This window comes from Calidris pugnax, unplaced genomic scaffold (assembly GCF_001431845.1).
Source record: "Calidris pugnax isolate Ruff unplaced genomic scaffold, ASM143184v1 scaffold435, whole genome shotgun sequence".
Lineage (NCBI taxonomy): Eukaryota > Metazoa > Chordata > Aves > Charadriiformes > Scolopacidae > Calidris > Calidris pugnax.
In genome coordinates, this window is record NW_015091240.1 from 1453422 (window position 1) to 1470352 (window position 16931).

Below are 16931 nucleotides of genomic sequence, written 5' to 3' on the forward strand. Positions count from 1 at the left end.
TACCCAAGTTTGTTCTAGCTTCTTGTGCATTCAGAATTGAAAAATCTTCATTTCCTGCTTCTGGTGTACTTTGAAAGATATGTTTGCCTTCAAATTCTTACTTATTTTCCTGTATTCAGAGTTTGATTTAAGGTAATTCTAATGATGCACTATTTCAGAGATAAAAGCAGTGGTAACGTAGAACTATAATGAAACTCTTTTCCAGTCTTTCTCATTAGAGTTCCACTTTGGGCCCAACGACTACTTTTCTAATTCAGTCCTGACGAAAACATACAAGATGAAGTCAGAGCCAGACAAGACAGATCCCTTTTCATTTGAAGGACCTGAAATAGTTGATTGTGAGGGGTAAGGAAAACTTGAAACTCAACGTTCTAAAGTAGTAGTCTGTATTATCCAAATGCTGTTTTATCCAAATGCTGTTTTCTCTTACTGTGACAATGATTAATGAAGATAAACTAAAGCTTTTGCTGACTTAAAAACTAGGAATGTAGGGGTTATGATGATGACGACCTTAGGTTCAGCATGCAGAAGTAACAGATACATAGATACAGATATGTTTTAATGTAGTATGCATTTTTAATCTTACACCTTTCAAATGTAATAGATTGTTAATGATATAACAAGCCTTTTACTTCCAGATAATTAGGTAAATGCATTTTAATTGTTACATTTCATAGACACACACCACTCTCCCATTCTCAGTCTAATAAGTAGCCTTAAACTCTCTTGGACTCTTGCTCACCTCCTCAGCAATTTTTATTCCAGCAGTACTTTTGAGTTTGGCAGGAACTGGTCGTATGTATGATCTGTTCTTTCATCTTGTTTTGAGGCTGGAACACACTGGCCATGTTATTTAGTTCTGGCATTTGTGGCTATGTGCTTCCAAGTGAACTTGGAATGCAGACATTTTTTTGGCAAAATGTTTCAGAAACAGACTGTGGAACAGTGAATTCTCATCCCTGTTCTGGAAGTCTAGTGATTTGGACACCATGTTAGACTTCTTTGGGTAAAAGATCATTCTATCTATCCTTACCCACTCTCTGCTCTGTAGCCAATCTTCAGTGCCACACCAGAGCACCCTATTGTACCTTATTTTTCTTAGCTTCCTTGGTGTGGTGTGTGGTTTTTTTGGTTTGGGTTTGTTTATTTTTCCCTTCTCCTTCAAGAATGGTGTTTTGTGTTTTGGTAGGAGGGGTGTTGTTTTGGTTTTTTTTAGTTTGGTTTTGATTTTTTGTTGCTTGGTTTGTTTTGTTTTTTTAATTGCCACTTGGGGAATGTCACATACTTGCTTTCTTGAAGGTACCCTGAAGGTACCCCGACAACCTCAAAACCTTCAGTCTTTAGTGCTACATGTTAGTCTTTGAATATTCACCCACAGTGAGGCAAAATGGCTATTTGCATGTTGAGCAAAAGTAAAAGGCTAGTCCATTTTGAAGAAAACTTTAGTTAATTCCAGCAAAATGTTTTCTATTTAAGTCTTACAGAGGAGGAATCTCTTTCTAAAATTGCTGGTATGTCAAAACTTTGATTTCAGTTCATGTTTCCTAATGAAGGTTATAGGTACTAAAGTAGAGCAGGAAAACATTCTTCTGTGACTTCATACAACTATAAAATTGTTGACTTTGACCATTTATCTATAGGAGAAGGTATTTTGAGGCACTTGAGGGTCACTGTGACACTGATTTCCATTAGAGAGCTAGCTGTGTTAACCACTCATTCTTTGCCATGTGCAGTTCTGGGTAGAACTATAGGTGGATGGAGAGAGACCTCTTAATTGAGGTAAGTGTTAGTTTGCACAGTAGCAGAACAGAACTGAAAAGTAATCTCTTTCTAGCTTGCTGTACTTGGCTGCCAAGTCAGTTTCAGCCCTGTTCTTTGGAGAGCTGAAATGTGCCTCTCCCTGGCTACTCTTCGTGCATTTATTTTTAGGGTAACTGGATACTGCCTTGACCTGTAGTGAGAGGACATAACGTATTGTTTTCTACTGGTCTGATTGTTGGAAGAAAAATTCTCAACTGTTGTGATTTTTTTTTTTTTGGAATTGCTTAATTATGTCCTCAGTTACAAAACTTTAATAGTTGGGGCAAAGAGGTATTAAAATATGGCGGGGGGGCAGCGATTACTCTGAGAAGACAAACTATTTAGCTTTTTCATTTAGGGTAATATTTGATATGTCCAACATTTGCATAGTCTCTAGTAAAAGGGTAAGGCTACTTGACAAGATGTCAAGTAGATTAAGTTGCCAGGGTGAGTAAAACTAGCTTTAGAGAATAAGCCATCTTTGCCTTGATATTTGTTGCTGTAATGCTCAGTTCCTTATTTTCACTGTTGTCTTGTGTTAAAATGCTGTTTCCCACTTGTTGCCTCTAGGTGTACTATTGACTGGAAGAAAGGAAAAAATGTTACAGTTAAAACAATCAAGAAAAAACAGAAACACAAGGGTCGAGGCACAGTTCGGACAATTACTAAACAAGTACCTAATGATTCTTTTTTCAACTTCTTCAGCCCAATAAAGGGTAAGCTTGGAAATCGAGAATTCTTAAAATATGTTGTGTTTTATTTATATGTATATGTATTTGTACAGCTTAAACCTATACATTGTTTATGCTGCTGCATTGTGTTCTTTCTTCTTAGTAGAGGAAGATAGCAAACTGTAGCCCATCCAATGAATCATTTCATCCTGACATTATTCTGTAGAATTTGGCCATTAGGTGTGCTGTGTAAACAGGACACACAGTATGGGAAGGGCCTTGTGTAGAGGAACCTCCTAAAGAAGTTGACTCTTCTTACCACAGGATGGCTCCATGCATCAATTTCAGATTTTTAACAGTCAAAAGAAATCTCTTCCAGTGCTGGTTAAGTTACAGCGTATTGGTTTCATTTAAACCTCCGTGTTAAGTGATGGAGCTTCTTGTGGTTTCTTCAAAACCATTATTTCTTCTTGCTAGATCTCCCATTGTACTTTTTTTTTTTAAACATGAATGGAAGAAGCAGTTTACTTTGCAGGTCTCAGAGACATATTAAACAAAATGCACATCAGTTCTTGTATGTACTACCTGTCCCTTCTAAACACCACTGCAAATCACATGTGCATGGGGACAGCAAACAAGTGATAAGTATTTCTGAAGTTGGAGTTTGGTACAGAAATACCCTTCAAGTTACACAACTCTTATTATTTTGTTGTTGTTAAAGTAGCTAGTTTCAGAAAGGGATGGAGATTTGTCTGCTTCATGTTGGTTTTGTATCATTTTTTAAAAACACTTAAAGGACATACTCTGGAGGTAGCTGTGTAAGAAAGATAAGACCGTGACATCTGCTGGCTGTTGATACTTGCGTTTTCATCTTGAACAGACTGGGACAAATTATCAATTTCAAAGTAGGATCACAGTACCATGGCACCTGAGTAGAGGAGGAAAATCTGGTTTTGGTTGGGGTTTTTTTTGGTGTTGGGGCTGTTCTGTTTTTTTTGCTTTGCTTTTTAACAAACTGAAATAAACCCCACCCTGTTCCTTACTGATTATGGTACTGGGAATTGCAAATTCATGACAAAATGTTTATCTAGTTGGTAGCATCTGTGTGTGGGGAGAGGAATGGGTTCATAGTACTCTAGCAAAATAAAGTTACTGTAACTACAGCATTAATATAGAAACAAAATGTGTTGATCTTTGAGGGGAGAAATGCAATCTACATGCCTTCTGAACCCATCTTTATAGAAAAAGTATTTCCTGTGCAAAAATCTTTGACATCAAAATGGCAGCTTTGATGCTTTTACTACAGCACAAAATTCTTGCACGTGCAATTTCTGTGGGTTTAATTTAGGGTGAATCTGAATTGTCTTTAAAGGTTTAATAGTTTGCTTCTGAAAATTTCATAACCGTAGTGTTCTATGGTATGAGCAGGTCTTTATACTGTGTTTTGTCATCTTCAATATTGAGGTGGACTAGACTTTGCAAACTTTTCTTAAATTTACTATGTTTTCTTTTTGCAGTATCTGGTGATGGAGAGTCATTGGTAAGTTTACACTTCTGAAATTGCTTGATTGCTCTTTGCCATATCTTTTTTGCTAAACGTGTCTATGGTGGCTATTTGGGTTCTTTGAGTACTTTGTATTTGTATTGTTATTTTTGCTTTTGCCAAAGCTGAGGTTCATCTTGATAAAATAAAACATACTGTTGACTTCAAGTAATCCACTGACATTTTGCATCTATAACAATCACTGTCGGGAAGACATCACTGATTTTAAAAAACAAAAAGACAATAGATACCAGCCATGCTATAGTAGAGAAAATAATCTGAAGCATTCTGAACAATTCTGTAATGTCAGGTGTCAAACTAACAAATTCTATATGAGCCTTTCTAATATAATGTGTTTCAGTAGGCCAGTAGCCTGTATGTAGGAAGTAGGAAACTTTAAAAATAAATCTGTTTTGCAAATCTGGATTTAGACTTGTATTGTTGCAAAGTTACATGTACTTTTAGTATACTTGACTTGACTGTTGATAACAATGTGATGTTTCTCAAACCTGTAAACTTGAAATACTTTGTTCGCTCCTCTGTAGCACATCACATTTTTAGGAGAAAAATCAAACTGACTTCCTTTACAGGATGAAGATTCAGAATTTACTTTAGCAGCAGATTTTGAAATCGGACACTTCTTCCGTGAAAGGATAGTGCCTCGTGCTGTGCTTTATTTCACCGGGGAAGCTATAGAGGATGATGATAATGTATGTATGCTATCAGCCATTTTGTTTATTAGTCACCGTGTAGAGAGAAACATTCTTCTCTGATCAGACTGCTATGTCATATTAGTTACATGAGACTAACAAAAAACTTGAATAGATTCCTGTTACTTAGGAACAGCAAATAATTATTTAACTTGCTGTGAATTGTTAAATCTCTGCTTCTGGAAGGGGCTTAGTTTCAGTAACTGTGTTTGAATATGCTACTTCTATTACTTCAGAAGATTTTATGTGAATATTAGCAGAGCTAATAAAACCTTGGGTTTGTTTTTCAGTTTGAAGAAGGAGAAGAAGGTGAAGAGGAGGTGAGATGCATACTGTATCTTTTATAGATAATTACCTACCACGTTCCAAAAATAGTCCCATATGGAGCAGAAAATAGTTGTTCATGGATGCTCTTGTATGATACTACTTCCCAAAAGTTTAGCATTCCAGACTTACAAAATTTAAGGCTGTTTTTCCTCTTAACAAAGGTTCTTTCTGCAAGAACACTTACCCATTTTTTTCTAGTATTTTGAAAGCTGCTTTCTAACATGAATCAGAAACTAAAGATGAGCTTTTATTTCTTGAGTTCTACATGATACCAGTCTTACTTTAAAATATCTGTTACTTTGACGGTAGTGGAATTCATATGTCAGCTTTTAGTTGTTGTAAGCTTGAAAACTGGGCCTTGCTAAATGTAAAGTAAAAAAGGGAGAGTGCAAACTGCTCAGGATAAAAGCTTAATTCAGGCTGGAATTTCTAGTATATCAAGAGCTCTGCTCCGTTTACAGTAGTTTTGTATGAATGCAAACATACTGTGAAAGGATTAGCACAAAACCATTAAATAATACCACACTTAAATGAACTAATATCCCTTACAAATAATTATATTCTTATTTTACTGCTTTTACTGTGGTGTTCTTGCTAATTATTTAAAGGTGCATACCTGACTGTCATCAAGTTCACCGTAGCAGAGTACATTAGTGAGCTGGTAGCCTTCAGCATGCGCTCTCTTTTCTCTCTTTGCAAGTTGCAATACGGACATTTTCTTATTTTAATTTTTTAGCTGGGTTTTGATATAAGTATATGTGTATTTTAATTTGTTTTCAGTGGCAGATGTTACTACTTGGCTGTAGGTATGTGTACAACAGTGTGAAAGTACTGCAAAATCCTGTGCAGGAGTGCATAAGCTGTCCACAATAATCCAGATAAGCAGAGACTTCTTGGAAGGAGGTCAAAATAAAGAACAAAATTACATACTTACTACCAGAACAATAAAATTCCAAATAATACGTCAGATAGAAGTTTATGTATGAAGGTGGCCTTAAGCCATGCTAAATCTTTTAAATATATGTTTTAGATCTTCTTTTAAAGATTTTGCTTTAAGATCTTGAAGATGCTCCATTCTTTTAAGTCAGCCCAAATAGTTTTAATGTTGACATCTGAAACACTCGCGAATACAGTGGTAATATCATTTGCTTTTTTGTTTTTTCTCCATTACAAAAAGTTGCACTTTTAACCTGTTTTAATTTCTGTTAGTTTATCTCTATTTTGTCATAGGAGTTGGAGGGGGAAGAGGAGGGAGAAGAAGAGGAAGATGCAGAGAGTGATCCTAAGGTAAGGATTTTTGTGTGCTTAGTCATAATGCAGACTACAGTCATGGGCAATGTAACTAAGGCTATAGTAGTTTGTGAAAAGATTAATAAATCGTTAAGAAGCAAAACCCACCTTAACTTCTGACTGCAATGTTTTAATCTTCATCAGCACTCAAATTGCTCTTAAAAATTACTGTTTCCATGAATTGAAAAAAATACAGGTTTTGTCTTCCAATCTGCACCAAGAAAAAAATAAATTCTGAACTGTGTGCCTTCGCTCCTTCATGTTATCTCTATGTAATAATGATACTTTTTTTCTTTAGAAAGGTCTTATTTCAAATATTCTTGTGGCTGGACTTCAACTTAAAATTAGTCTGACAAGTCTCGACTGGCTTGTTTGTTTATTTTCTTTTTCTTAGAATTATTCTTTTTTGGTTGCCCTGATGGCTGCAGGTTAGGCTCTATGTATCTGTACTCAGCTAGAAATCAAAAAAAAAGTTAGTCCTCAACTTTTAATTTTAAACTTTGGGACTTGGTTTAAAATGCAGCCTTTAGGGTTAGGGCTCCTTCTGATAGGTACTTTTCAGTCCTTCAGTCATGGTAAAGTTAATGCTTACATTTAGTGAAGCTGGTACAGCGATGACAGACTTGTGTTCATTTAGTTCTTTAAATGTCAGCTTTTAATTTTTTATAAAGGCACAGATGAAGAAGTGAAAGGCATGTAAAACTGCTTGATCTTCGGATGAAAGCCTTAACAGCAGTTTAACATGTCACTCTTGTGAGGTAGAGTTTTATTTACATCATCATATCACTAGTAAATGCTTTTTTGTCACCCTGTCAAAAATGGAGCTTGTCTTTCTTTAATGAGAAGTACTCTATACTAAAGAAAGTCTGTCTTGTAGAAAGATTGATCAAACAGGTTTGCAGTTCTGACTCTGTTCTGCAGGATCAAAATGCAGTGGTGTATCTGTAATGTGAAAAAGTGGGACAGTTGAAAAAATGTTAGTTCTGAGTTGAAGTATATTTGTGCCTAAGTATCAAATATCCTTTTAGAGGACTTGGTGTTCTGTAGGAAAAAGAAAAAGCTTAAGGTATCTTGGAAGGGGATAGTTGTTGCCTCCTGTATTATTTTGTACATCTCACTTTTCATTCATGCTGACAGTTCCTTTCAATTTTTTCCCATTTAGGTATAATTTAAGTCTGTTTATCATTCATACATTTCTAGGTAAGGTGGAATTCCATTCATACCTAACTTCCGAGAGTCCCATTTGTAGCCATGCAATGTGGTGTTTTTTCTAGGGTTTTCTGTTTTGTTTTTTCCTTGTTTGGGGAAAAGAAATTGGGGAATGGTGATGTCAGAGTATAGGTTTTATTACTAAAAAATAGAAAGAAATGTGTATAGAGATGAATGCCTTTAAATCATGTAATTAAATTAGATGTTTCGGAATGACCTCTCTGCATTCATGGCATAATTTCTGCTTTGCCTTTGTAGCAAACTGTATTTTATATACCCATGATAAAAGATACTGAGACTTGTCAGACTTTTTTTTTTTCCTTGTTTCTGATTTGATGTTGTGTCTCTTTACTGTTTCTAGTGTACTTGCAATGTATTTCTTAAATATCTCCTGCTTTTCTTGAGAACTCTTAAGTCATCATCTTATTTAGTATGTCTTTTCCAACATTATTCTTACTTTTCCAACATTATTCTTACTTTGCCTGACAAAGGCAGTCAGTCACCTTTAGAGGCTTTTTCTTGAGCTCTCATTATTCTGAACAGATTTAAAAGAAAAAATTTCTTTCTATTGTGTAGTCATCTTCCATCTTTCATCCCACACCTCATAAAGAACAATGTCTGTAGCAGGCTCTGTACTTTTTCTCTGCTGTATTTTAGGCTTGTATCTTTTTTTTCTTTGGTTACTTAGGAGAAGGTGTAGTCTTTCCAACTCATTCCCTTTCTGCTTAGAATGCTCTTTTTTGCCTCTGTTAAACTCAAAAAAAAAAAAAGCTACGTGTTGGTGTGTTTTCTATTTTATTTCCAATCCGATGTGCTTGTAAGAAGCCAACCACCCTGCCTCAGCATACTTGCACTAGTCATTCACCTGCAGTAGTAGTCCATCCATTTCTCACAACAGCTTGTATGTTGTCCTGCTGCAATCTGTTACACAGCTGTCTTCACTTGGAATTGAAAATTGTCAGCCACTGGCTTCAGTTCTTCAAGCCACCTTGAGCATCTGGTTTTTGTCTTTTCAGATGCATACCACGATCCTGTTTCCCACTCTTCCTCCTGTCCATCCCACTTCCTGGTCCGGTTTCTCCCTGTCCATTGTTCTTTGCCTTTCAGTTTTCTCCCCTTCTTTTCTTGTATCTAGAATAGTTTTCCTTTTCAAATACACAGAAAGTAATTGTTCTTTAGTCTGTTTTCCTTTCAAATCCAATTTCTCCTTTTCAGTCACTTCCATATTACCTCCTTTATTGTCATACTACACTTTCTATATAAATGTCAATACTTCCTGCTTTAACTTTTCCTCCTTCCTTCCTCTCACTTCTGTCAGTTTTAAGTACGTTTGGGTTGCAGTTAGAACCAGGTCATTATTTCTTGCACAAAGCACTTACACTATTTATAAGTTTTGAGTTTGGAAGACTGATTGGAAGTAGCTTCAGAAGTTGCGAAGAAAACAGCTACCATAGCTTGTTTCCTTTAGTATGTTTTTCTATGTGCTTGCATGCCTTGTTTCTTCAGCTGCCTTTATTTCACCTTACTGACACTAAGCTTTAATAGAGAAGTAACTAACAAGGTAACATAGAATGCTGTTTTGAATTATGAGCTAAAGCTGCTGTGGGAAGAGACTGCATGTGCTTCAAGGTGCTTAGTCAATACTTAAAGTACCAGTGGCAGAAGGTCCTGTTAGCAGCAAATTAATTTTCAGAACTGTTGAAGTGTGTCAGGAACATGGAGGAGGCAGTTCAGACCGCTTGCTTGCTTAGCTCCAATTAGCTCTGAGTTTACTTCTCATGTATATATTTGATATCCTTGCTTTTTCTCATTCAGTAACATAGATTAGGAAATGAACAAAGATAAGGTTTAGCTTTAGGACCCCTAATTGAACTGTTCTATGGTAGGACATCTGAAATATCGAAAGGCTTTCCTCCTCCTGTGCTGGAAAGGACATAAGCTTTTAGTGCCTTCTGCCTTCATTGATCCCGCTGTTGGCAGCAAAGTCTCTTTGGAAGTCAGATGAGATCTTGATGGGCTGCTTGCACAGCTGCTTTAGCGGATGGCTAGCTTCCCAAAAAGTGATTTGTAAAAGTAAGGAGGTAAAGGCTTGATTGCTCCTTGGATCATGTAGGAATGTGTCCTACCTAATCTGTTTAAACATTAAAGATGACTAGGAATTCAATGTCTCTTTCAGCAGTAACTCTGTGTGAAAGAGATCTGGTTTGAAAGGATTAAATTAGAATCATAGAATTGTCTAGGTTGGAAGGGACCTTAAAGATCATCTAGTCCAACCATCAACCTAACTCTGACAAAAAAATAAATAAGAAATAGGAAATAAAAACTACTGAATCATATTCCTGAGGACCATGTCTGCCCGTCTTTCGAACACCACCAGGGATGGTGCCTCAACCACTTCCCTGGGCAGCCTGTTCCAATGCTGGATAACCCTTTCGGTGAAGAAATGTTTCCTAATATCCAATCTAAACCTCCCCTGGTGCAACTTGAGGCCATTTCCCCATGTCCTATCTCCTGTGACTTGGGAGAGGAGACCGACCCCCTCCCAACTAAATTGCTAAGATAGATGGCGTGGATACTTTGGACGTAACGACACCAGATTAATTGGATGGGTAGAAGCAATGGGCTCTGTATATGAAAGTAATAAGAGAAATATTACTACAGACTTGCCTTTCTTCTCCATTTTTGCCCTATGGTCCTGAAAATTTTAGGTGAAATTCTGTCTTAAAATTTATATATCTTCTATGTCCATAAGCAGCTGATGCAGTTTAGCTGATGTAATGCTGATGTCTGAGCAAGCAGTCTGTACGGAAGCTAACTACCTCAGATTTCTTGCATCACTCCCCTGGGTAATCAAATGCCAGAAGAAAAATGTTCATGTCCATTGTAGCAAGAGGGTTGTGGTTTTGGTTTTGTTTTGTTTTTTTTTAATTCTAAGCAAGTAAAGCAATAAATAAGAGGCAGTGGCAGAAAAGCATTATGTTTGATGGTTGTTAGCAAAGGAGAAAAATAGGTGGGAATCTCACTTATTTAGCTTGTATATCTCCATTGGAACAGTGTTTTAAACTGGAATCAAAGGCCCTGAGTAGTTAAACTCCTTGCACAAAATACCTGAATATTAAATACTTAAAAGACATAAAAGTCCTACAACTTTTCATGTGAGCATAAGGCATTCCTCATGACTCTATAGATAATCTCGTTATGTCAAGAGGAATTCTTGTCTGTGCAGCGCTGGTAGTGAACTTTTGTGTTTGCTGCTAAATTTATTTTAAAATAAGGTGCAGTTCCTCCTTATCTTTGCCATTTGAAGTCTCCCTGGTCTTTATTGCCTGGCCAGTGCACTTCACCACCGTTTCTAAGATATCTTGGGAACTTAATTTAGCGAAATACAACATAACTGGAAATCTTGCTAGAATGGGGAGATAGATAGTGCAGGGTCTGTCTGAGGCCAGTAAAAGGACTGGTAGCGGTGGGCTTATCAAATGTCACCATCAGTCTGGGCATCATGGAAGAGCAGTGTGGATGTAGTGTCTCAGTCACGCTTGCCGCTGGGGGTTTGGTCTCTGGTCTTAAAGGATCCATTAGAGGCCAAAGATAAATTTCAACATGCGTGTGCCTGATGGGGTAGCTGTAACTTGAAGAAAATTGTGATCATCTGCCTGTGCTGTTGTTATCCCAGGGTTAGACTCTGAGATGCTTTATGTGAGGCTGACAGGTAGCTGAAGGAAATATGGAGCTGGCCTGCTCGGCAAGAGCAGTGCTGGGCTATTGAAATGGTGGAAAAAAAGTGGATTATGTTGGAATCTGGATCTGAGATACTGCCTTGTTACTTAGGCCCTGCTTAAACATTTTTTTATGTGTTCAAGAAAGATATGCCCTCAATTGTAAGCTAAAAGTAGCATAAACTAGCATTATTTTTCTCAGAATTCTCCAACAACTGACTCATATCTGAGAACCCCTTAAGGTGTATTTTTTTTTGTCTGAGAGCAGTTCTAAAGACTAAAGGGTCCTTAAGAAGGAACGTTGCAATCTCTGTGACTTCATTTCCTTGTTTACAGGATAAAGACTTATATGTAATAATGGTTCAAGTGTTCACAGAAATGCTAAAGGATAAAGAAAAGATAATAAAGTTTACTAGGAAATATAACAAGGGTTTTGATTGATCATAAAAAAAAAATGGCTGAAATGGTTGCAGTGGTCAGCCTAAGTGTGTCTGATATAAATATAATATAAATATATATGAATAGGAAGGAAGGATGGAGATGGAAAGACTTTTAAGTACTTTCTAAATACTCTTTTTTTTTTTTTACTTGATTGTGGCTCTTACCCCATAATGCATGGGCTAGGGAAGGTGATGCTGTGCATTCCTCTGTGGCCATGTTCAAATACAAAGCAGTTATAAGAAAAATAGATACTTTTGGAAAGGTTTTTGATAAAAATGTTGATGTTTTTTCCTGCCTCTAAATGAAAAGGAATAATATGCAATATATTACTAGTGGCAGTCAGAGTTGGTTTTGGTCTTTTTTTGAGAGAGAGAATGCAGATTTTGTGTTCTGTGTAAACGTATCCCTCTCTTAAAGAGAGGATTCATGCTGTATTTTGTCCCAGATCAGTGAAAATGAATTTACATCAGTGTTATTTGAAACCCCAGGCGGATGGGAGTACAAAGATGAAGTTAGCCAGATGTGCTGGGGGAGGAAACCCACAAGAAGTAGTCAGGTCTTTGGCAAATCTGTGCAGAACAGACTTCAATCCAGACTTCCAGTGGGAATGACAGTGACCACTATAGCCCTAAAGTGTTTTAGGAGAGGAAGAGGAAAACATTCTGGGTTTAGAGCAGATTATCGAGTGTAAAACTTATGATAAGGAATCTTTGTTGCACCTGTTCTTCCTCACCACGGGCAAAATTCTTAAGTTGTCTTAGCTTGTGGTCACTTGATGTATAATGAACTCTTGCATGTTTGCTTCTTTTACAACATCTTCTTTAGGATAGTTAAAAGGAAACGTTTTATTTTGCCATCAGTGCCATTCAAGGTGCTACGTTTTATTACCTGTATTGTTTCTTTACTAGAATTCAGCAGGTTTCTCTGGCTGCTATTTTTTTTATAATAAACTGTATTAAACAGTGAAGGAGAAGCAAACAGGATAATAAATTATCCTGCTTTCTAACAATCCTATTTTACAACAAAAAAGCAAGAAGTGCAGTGTAAAACCTGAAGTTCTTAGTTGTTTGAATACTTGTTCTCCTTCCCAAATATGCTTCCTTTTGCCAAAGGGGAAGTTGTTTTACTACCTAATGAAGGTGTTTCTACTTTTACATATTCAGATTAACATGTGCATTTCTTGCCCAGTGCTAAATTGTTGAATAGTTACCTGCTGGTGATGCAGAACCTAGAAGAAATCAACACATTAATTGCATTTTTATCACCTTAGCAGAAAGGGCATTGCTTCTAAGGAAAAACTCAAACGTGCAGCAGAATAAGCAGCCTGCCTTCCCCCCTCCTCAGACTTGGTGAGGAGGTGGCAGTTTATTGTTAAACTGTTTTAATACGAACACTGAAAGTCAAATTGAGCCTCTGGTTGCGGCAAGGAGAAGGTGGTTTGCTTTTGTGTTTGTTTGAGTCTTGGCCTACTGGATGGAGTGTAAAGAATGCAAATATAGATCAAAAATATTATGGGGTACCAAGCAGTTGGGGCGGTGGGAGTGGAGAGGGGAGGGAACCCAATAAATATGGTGACTGCTGTTCAGAACTTTATGGTCTAGCTTGAATTTACATGTAGCTTTTTTGTACATGCTAACGATATCCCTAGGTGATTCAAACTGCATAGCCAATGTCTGTCTTTAAGTATTTTCTTGTATGCCATTTTGATTTTTAACTGTGTTTTTTTTTTCTTTTTCCCTTTATACAGAAAGATTTCAGCCAACCTGCTGAATGCAAACAACAGTAATAAGGAAATACCACTTGGAAGTGATATTTGAACAACTTGTAACAAATATTTGGATACCTGGCCTGCAGTTCAGGATATTCCATCGCTGCAGCACAATCTTATTAACAATGCTTAAAATTAATTTGTTTTAAAATGCATGATTTTCACTAACTTTTCTTTATTGCTTAACATGTACAGTGGCAACTTCAATGCATTTGGGAAATATGAGGTTTAAATAAAGCACACTCTACAGCCGTTGGTACACTGTAGCTAAGTATGTTGATAGGCCTTTAGAGCCTTTTTGCCCTATGCATAGGGGAATAGTCAAGACTACCAAGTGAGGATTATCCATTTTCTTGTTAAACATTGAAAATTGTGGAATAGCAATGTGCTGAGAAGCTAAAGTAAATGGATTACATGTATGGTAGCTGAAACAGATAGAGCAATATGACTTTTTTGCTAGTTCTCCCCTCCCTTTTTTAATGTTTCTTGCAACCTACAAATTGAACTAGTGCTTGAGCAGCTTTAAATGTCATATTTATTATCTCAGTAAAACCAATTGAATTGAAGTAATTTTACTTCATTGAAGGGGGTGTCATATTTGAGACTTAGTTGTTCATCTTACTATTTATTTATTCATGTTTGTAAGTACTTTGACAGAATTAGTGCTTTTTAATAGTTTTTAATATACTTGAAAATCTTCCTCTTTTGCATACAATATGGGTACTTGTAACACAAATAATTGGAATTGGTCTCAATGTAGTAGTCTAGACAGAAGAAACAAACTTGCATCAAAATGACAACTCTTCTGGATGAAGATCAAAATGCAAAGGCCAAACTGTTGCTGTTGATGGGAGTGGGTTGCAGCCAAAGAACCAGAAAATTTCCAGTAGTCTTACTGCTTAGTGTCCAGCATGGAAGGACCTTTCACTCTGAACACGGAAATTTATCAAAATTCAATAAATCTGAAGTTTTGATGTCTTACTTGCAACACTGAAATTATTCCATTCCACAATTTGTTTTGTTTAAAGCTCTGAAGTCTTCAAAACTACCTTTTGTTGTTGTGTGGCACTTCAGGTACACGTTTCTACTTCTAACATCCATTGCCAGCCTCTGGCAGCAGTTGAATAGCAGCTGTATCAACACTGTGACCAGGCATGTAGAGTGCTCCAGCCTTACCTGACACATTTGTAACTTAATACGGTGTTTTCAATTTGTACAGAATAGATAGAATATTCTATTAAAGTTGTGAAACATGATCGTTGGTGCCTGTCTGCTCCATAATGTTACCTAGGTTTAAATGGATATCCCTTTGACTCTTGGTAGTGAAGAGTGAGGTGTTTCACAGGGGCTATGCCAGCTGTGCAGCTCTTGTCTGAACATCCTCCTGCTTTAATTTGTGGTCAAAAGTCAAGGAAAAAGAGCCCTTGTAAATACTGCGTTACAGAGTTCTTTGATGTAAATTAGAACAAACTTCCTCAATTTGCAACTGAAAAGTTTCTCCTTCTCATTGTCTGAAATGTTTTTTAGGAATTGGGGGTTTTTGGGAGGCAGTGTCATTATTGAAGATGCCACATGATCTATGCAATTTGGTCATGAACAAAATGAGGTACTAGGGGATGTAAACCGGTTCATACACTCAGAGGGGCATTATGTCAAGATATCCCCGTATCAGTACCTTGCAGTCAGAAAATGATCAGGTGACAATGTGGAGGCAGCAAGAACAGGGATAGGTTCTGGACTTGCACGTTTTAAAAAAAAAAAGTTTGTAGCCAGTAGTCTACTATGGCAGGCACGGAGGACAGTGTAAGAGCATGTCTGACAAGTGGAGGAATAGGGATGGGGTTTGCACACATGCAGACAGGCTAATAACAGTGCCACTGGTGTTAGACACATCAAATAGAGGTATTTGACCAGCGCTTTTTTTTTAACTCTTTTTCTATCGAAATTAAATGGTAGTTCTCATGTTCTAAAGAAGTACTTTCCACTACATGGTTAAAGAGGAGCACTGCTACCTGGAGATAAACATCTGCAAATTAGCATACGGAGGTAATTTATGTGCATGAATCCCAAAAGGCTAACTTTAATTTTTAATTTTGAGAAAACGGGAAATTCCAGAACATGCAAGAGCATATGTGCCAGCACTCAAGGAGCGCAAATGAGGTGGGTGGATAACGAAGCTGCCTAACGAGATGTTCACCCTCGGCAAAGCAATGGGAAAGCTGAGCTGGGGTTCGTTAAAGCAGAATTAAGGCCAGTCGGCATCAGCCTAATGGGAAACAGATCTTGTCAAAACCCAGCCGTGCTCTTGCCATTGCAGATCTAGCTGATAATGGCAAAGATGAGCAGTTAGTAGATTTTTCTCTGCTTTCAGGTGGTTATTTATAGACTCTGTCCACAGGGAAGGTAACTAGCAGGTACTTTTTCAGCTTGCTCCTTTAGCAGAAAAGAGTTGAAGAACTGATGTGTTGGTTGTCAGACAAATCGTCGTGGATGTTGGTGGATACAGGGAGTGTGGGTGTGCAAAACAGAGATAAGAGCGATTAACTGTTGGAAAAGAAAATTTAAAAAATACCCAGTATTTGTGCTTTCTTAAGACTGTGCCTAAATTGGGGGCCCTATGCAAAATTAAGGTGGGAAGCTCTAAAAATGGTGAGGTGATATCAAAAAAGTGAGTCTGCGCGCGTACACGCCTGATTACCATCACGGCAGCCTGATAAAAGACACTGTGAAGTTCAGTCTGTGGGAACACGCTCGTTTGATGCAATCTTCGTGGCGGGAGCTTCTCATTTGGAGAAGGAAAAAAAAAAAAAGCTCCATTTCTGGGTCTGAAAGTTGAAGCGCTTCAAGGGAGATGAATTTGGCGTGTCACCTACTTGGGCTGCGGCGTGATTAATAGCTTCTCAGCACCTCGGTTGTCTAGGAAGAAAGCCTTGGAGGTACTACCCCACTGCCCGATCTGATACAGAAGCGAATGGCAAATGTTCTGCTTCCAGCTGAAAATCAGGGATGGTTTGTGGTTTCTCAAGAACCTTTTATACAGCGTTACGGTAGCTTCACGGGAGCTTGGTGTTTGGGATAACCAAGAGCTGCAGGCTTTCAGGCCAGTTTCAGTAAGTTCAGTTATCTGGGATTTGCTGTCTGGTTAGGATTTGTGGTAGCTGGAAAAATTAAAATGGTCTCTGTGCGTTTCCACTCTCCTTATTAAACAGGCTTTTCCTGTTCTAAAATAAAGGAGACTCGTAATAAAGTCATCCTTGGTTAAATGCTGCCTTGACGGCAGTTCCTCAAGCAAATGAGGTCTCGCCAAGGAAGCCAGCTCAGCATGGCACAGTCCAGAGGAGAGGAGGAGGAGGAGGAGGAGGGCGTAAGAAGAGGTCAGACTAGTTGTGGCACGAGGAAATGCATCGCTCCTTGCGAGCCAGGCGGTTGAGGAGGCGAGTTTCAGATGTGAGA

At 37.7% G+C, this 16931-nt stretch overlaps 1 protein-coding gene across 5 annotated transcripts in view; it reads left to right on the forward strand.

Annotated features, from left to right (window-relative positions):
- The window catches only part of NAP1L4 (nucleosome assembly protein 1-like 4), a 28242-nt gene extending 13508 nt beyond the window's left edge, over positions 1 to 14734 (forward strand). For 2 of the 5 annotated variants that reach the window (XM_014959988.1, XM_014959990.1), the window contains 7 exons: positions 206 to 345; positions 2371 to 2516; positions 3989 to 4011; positions 4605 to 4724; positions 5015 to 5044; positions 6282 to 6338; positions 13458 to 14734. In XM_014959988.1, the coding sequence (XP_014815474.1) occupies positions 206 to 345; positions 2371 to 2516; positions 3989 to 4011; positions 4605 to 4724; positions 5015 to 5044; positions 6282 to 6338; positions 13458 to 13496 (555 nt within the window). In that variant the 3' untranslated portion in view covers positions 13497 to 14734. Of the gene's footprint in view, positions 1 to 205; positions 346 to 2370; positions 2517 to 3988; positions 4012 to 4604; positions 4725 to 5014; positions 5045 to 6260; positions 6339 to 7503; positions 7542 to 13457 lie in introns of all 5 variants that reach the window. The other 3 variants (XR_001413952.1, XM_014959989.1, XR_001413953.1) reach the window with 3 other exon arrangements.
- The last annotated feature ends 2197 nt before the right edge of the window (positions 14735 to 16931 follow it).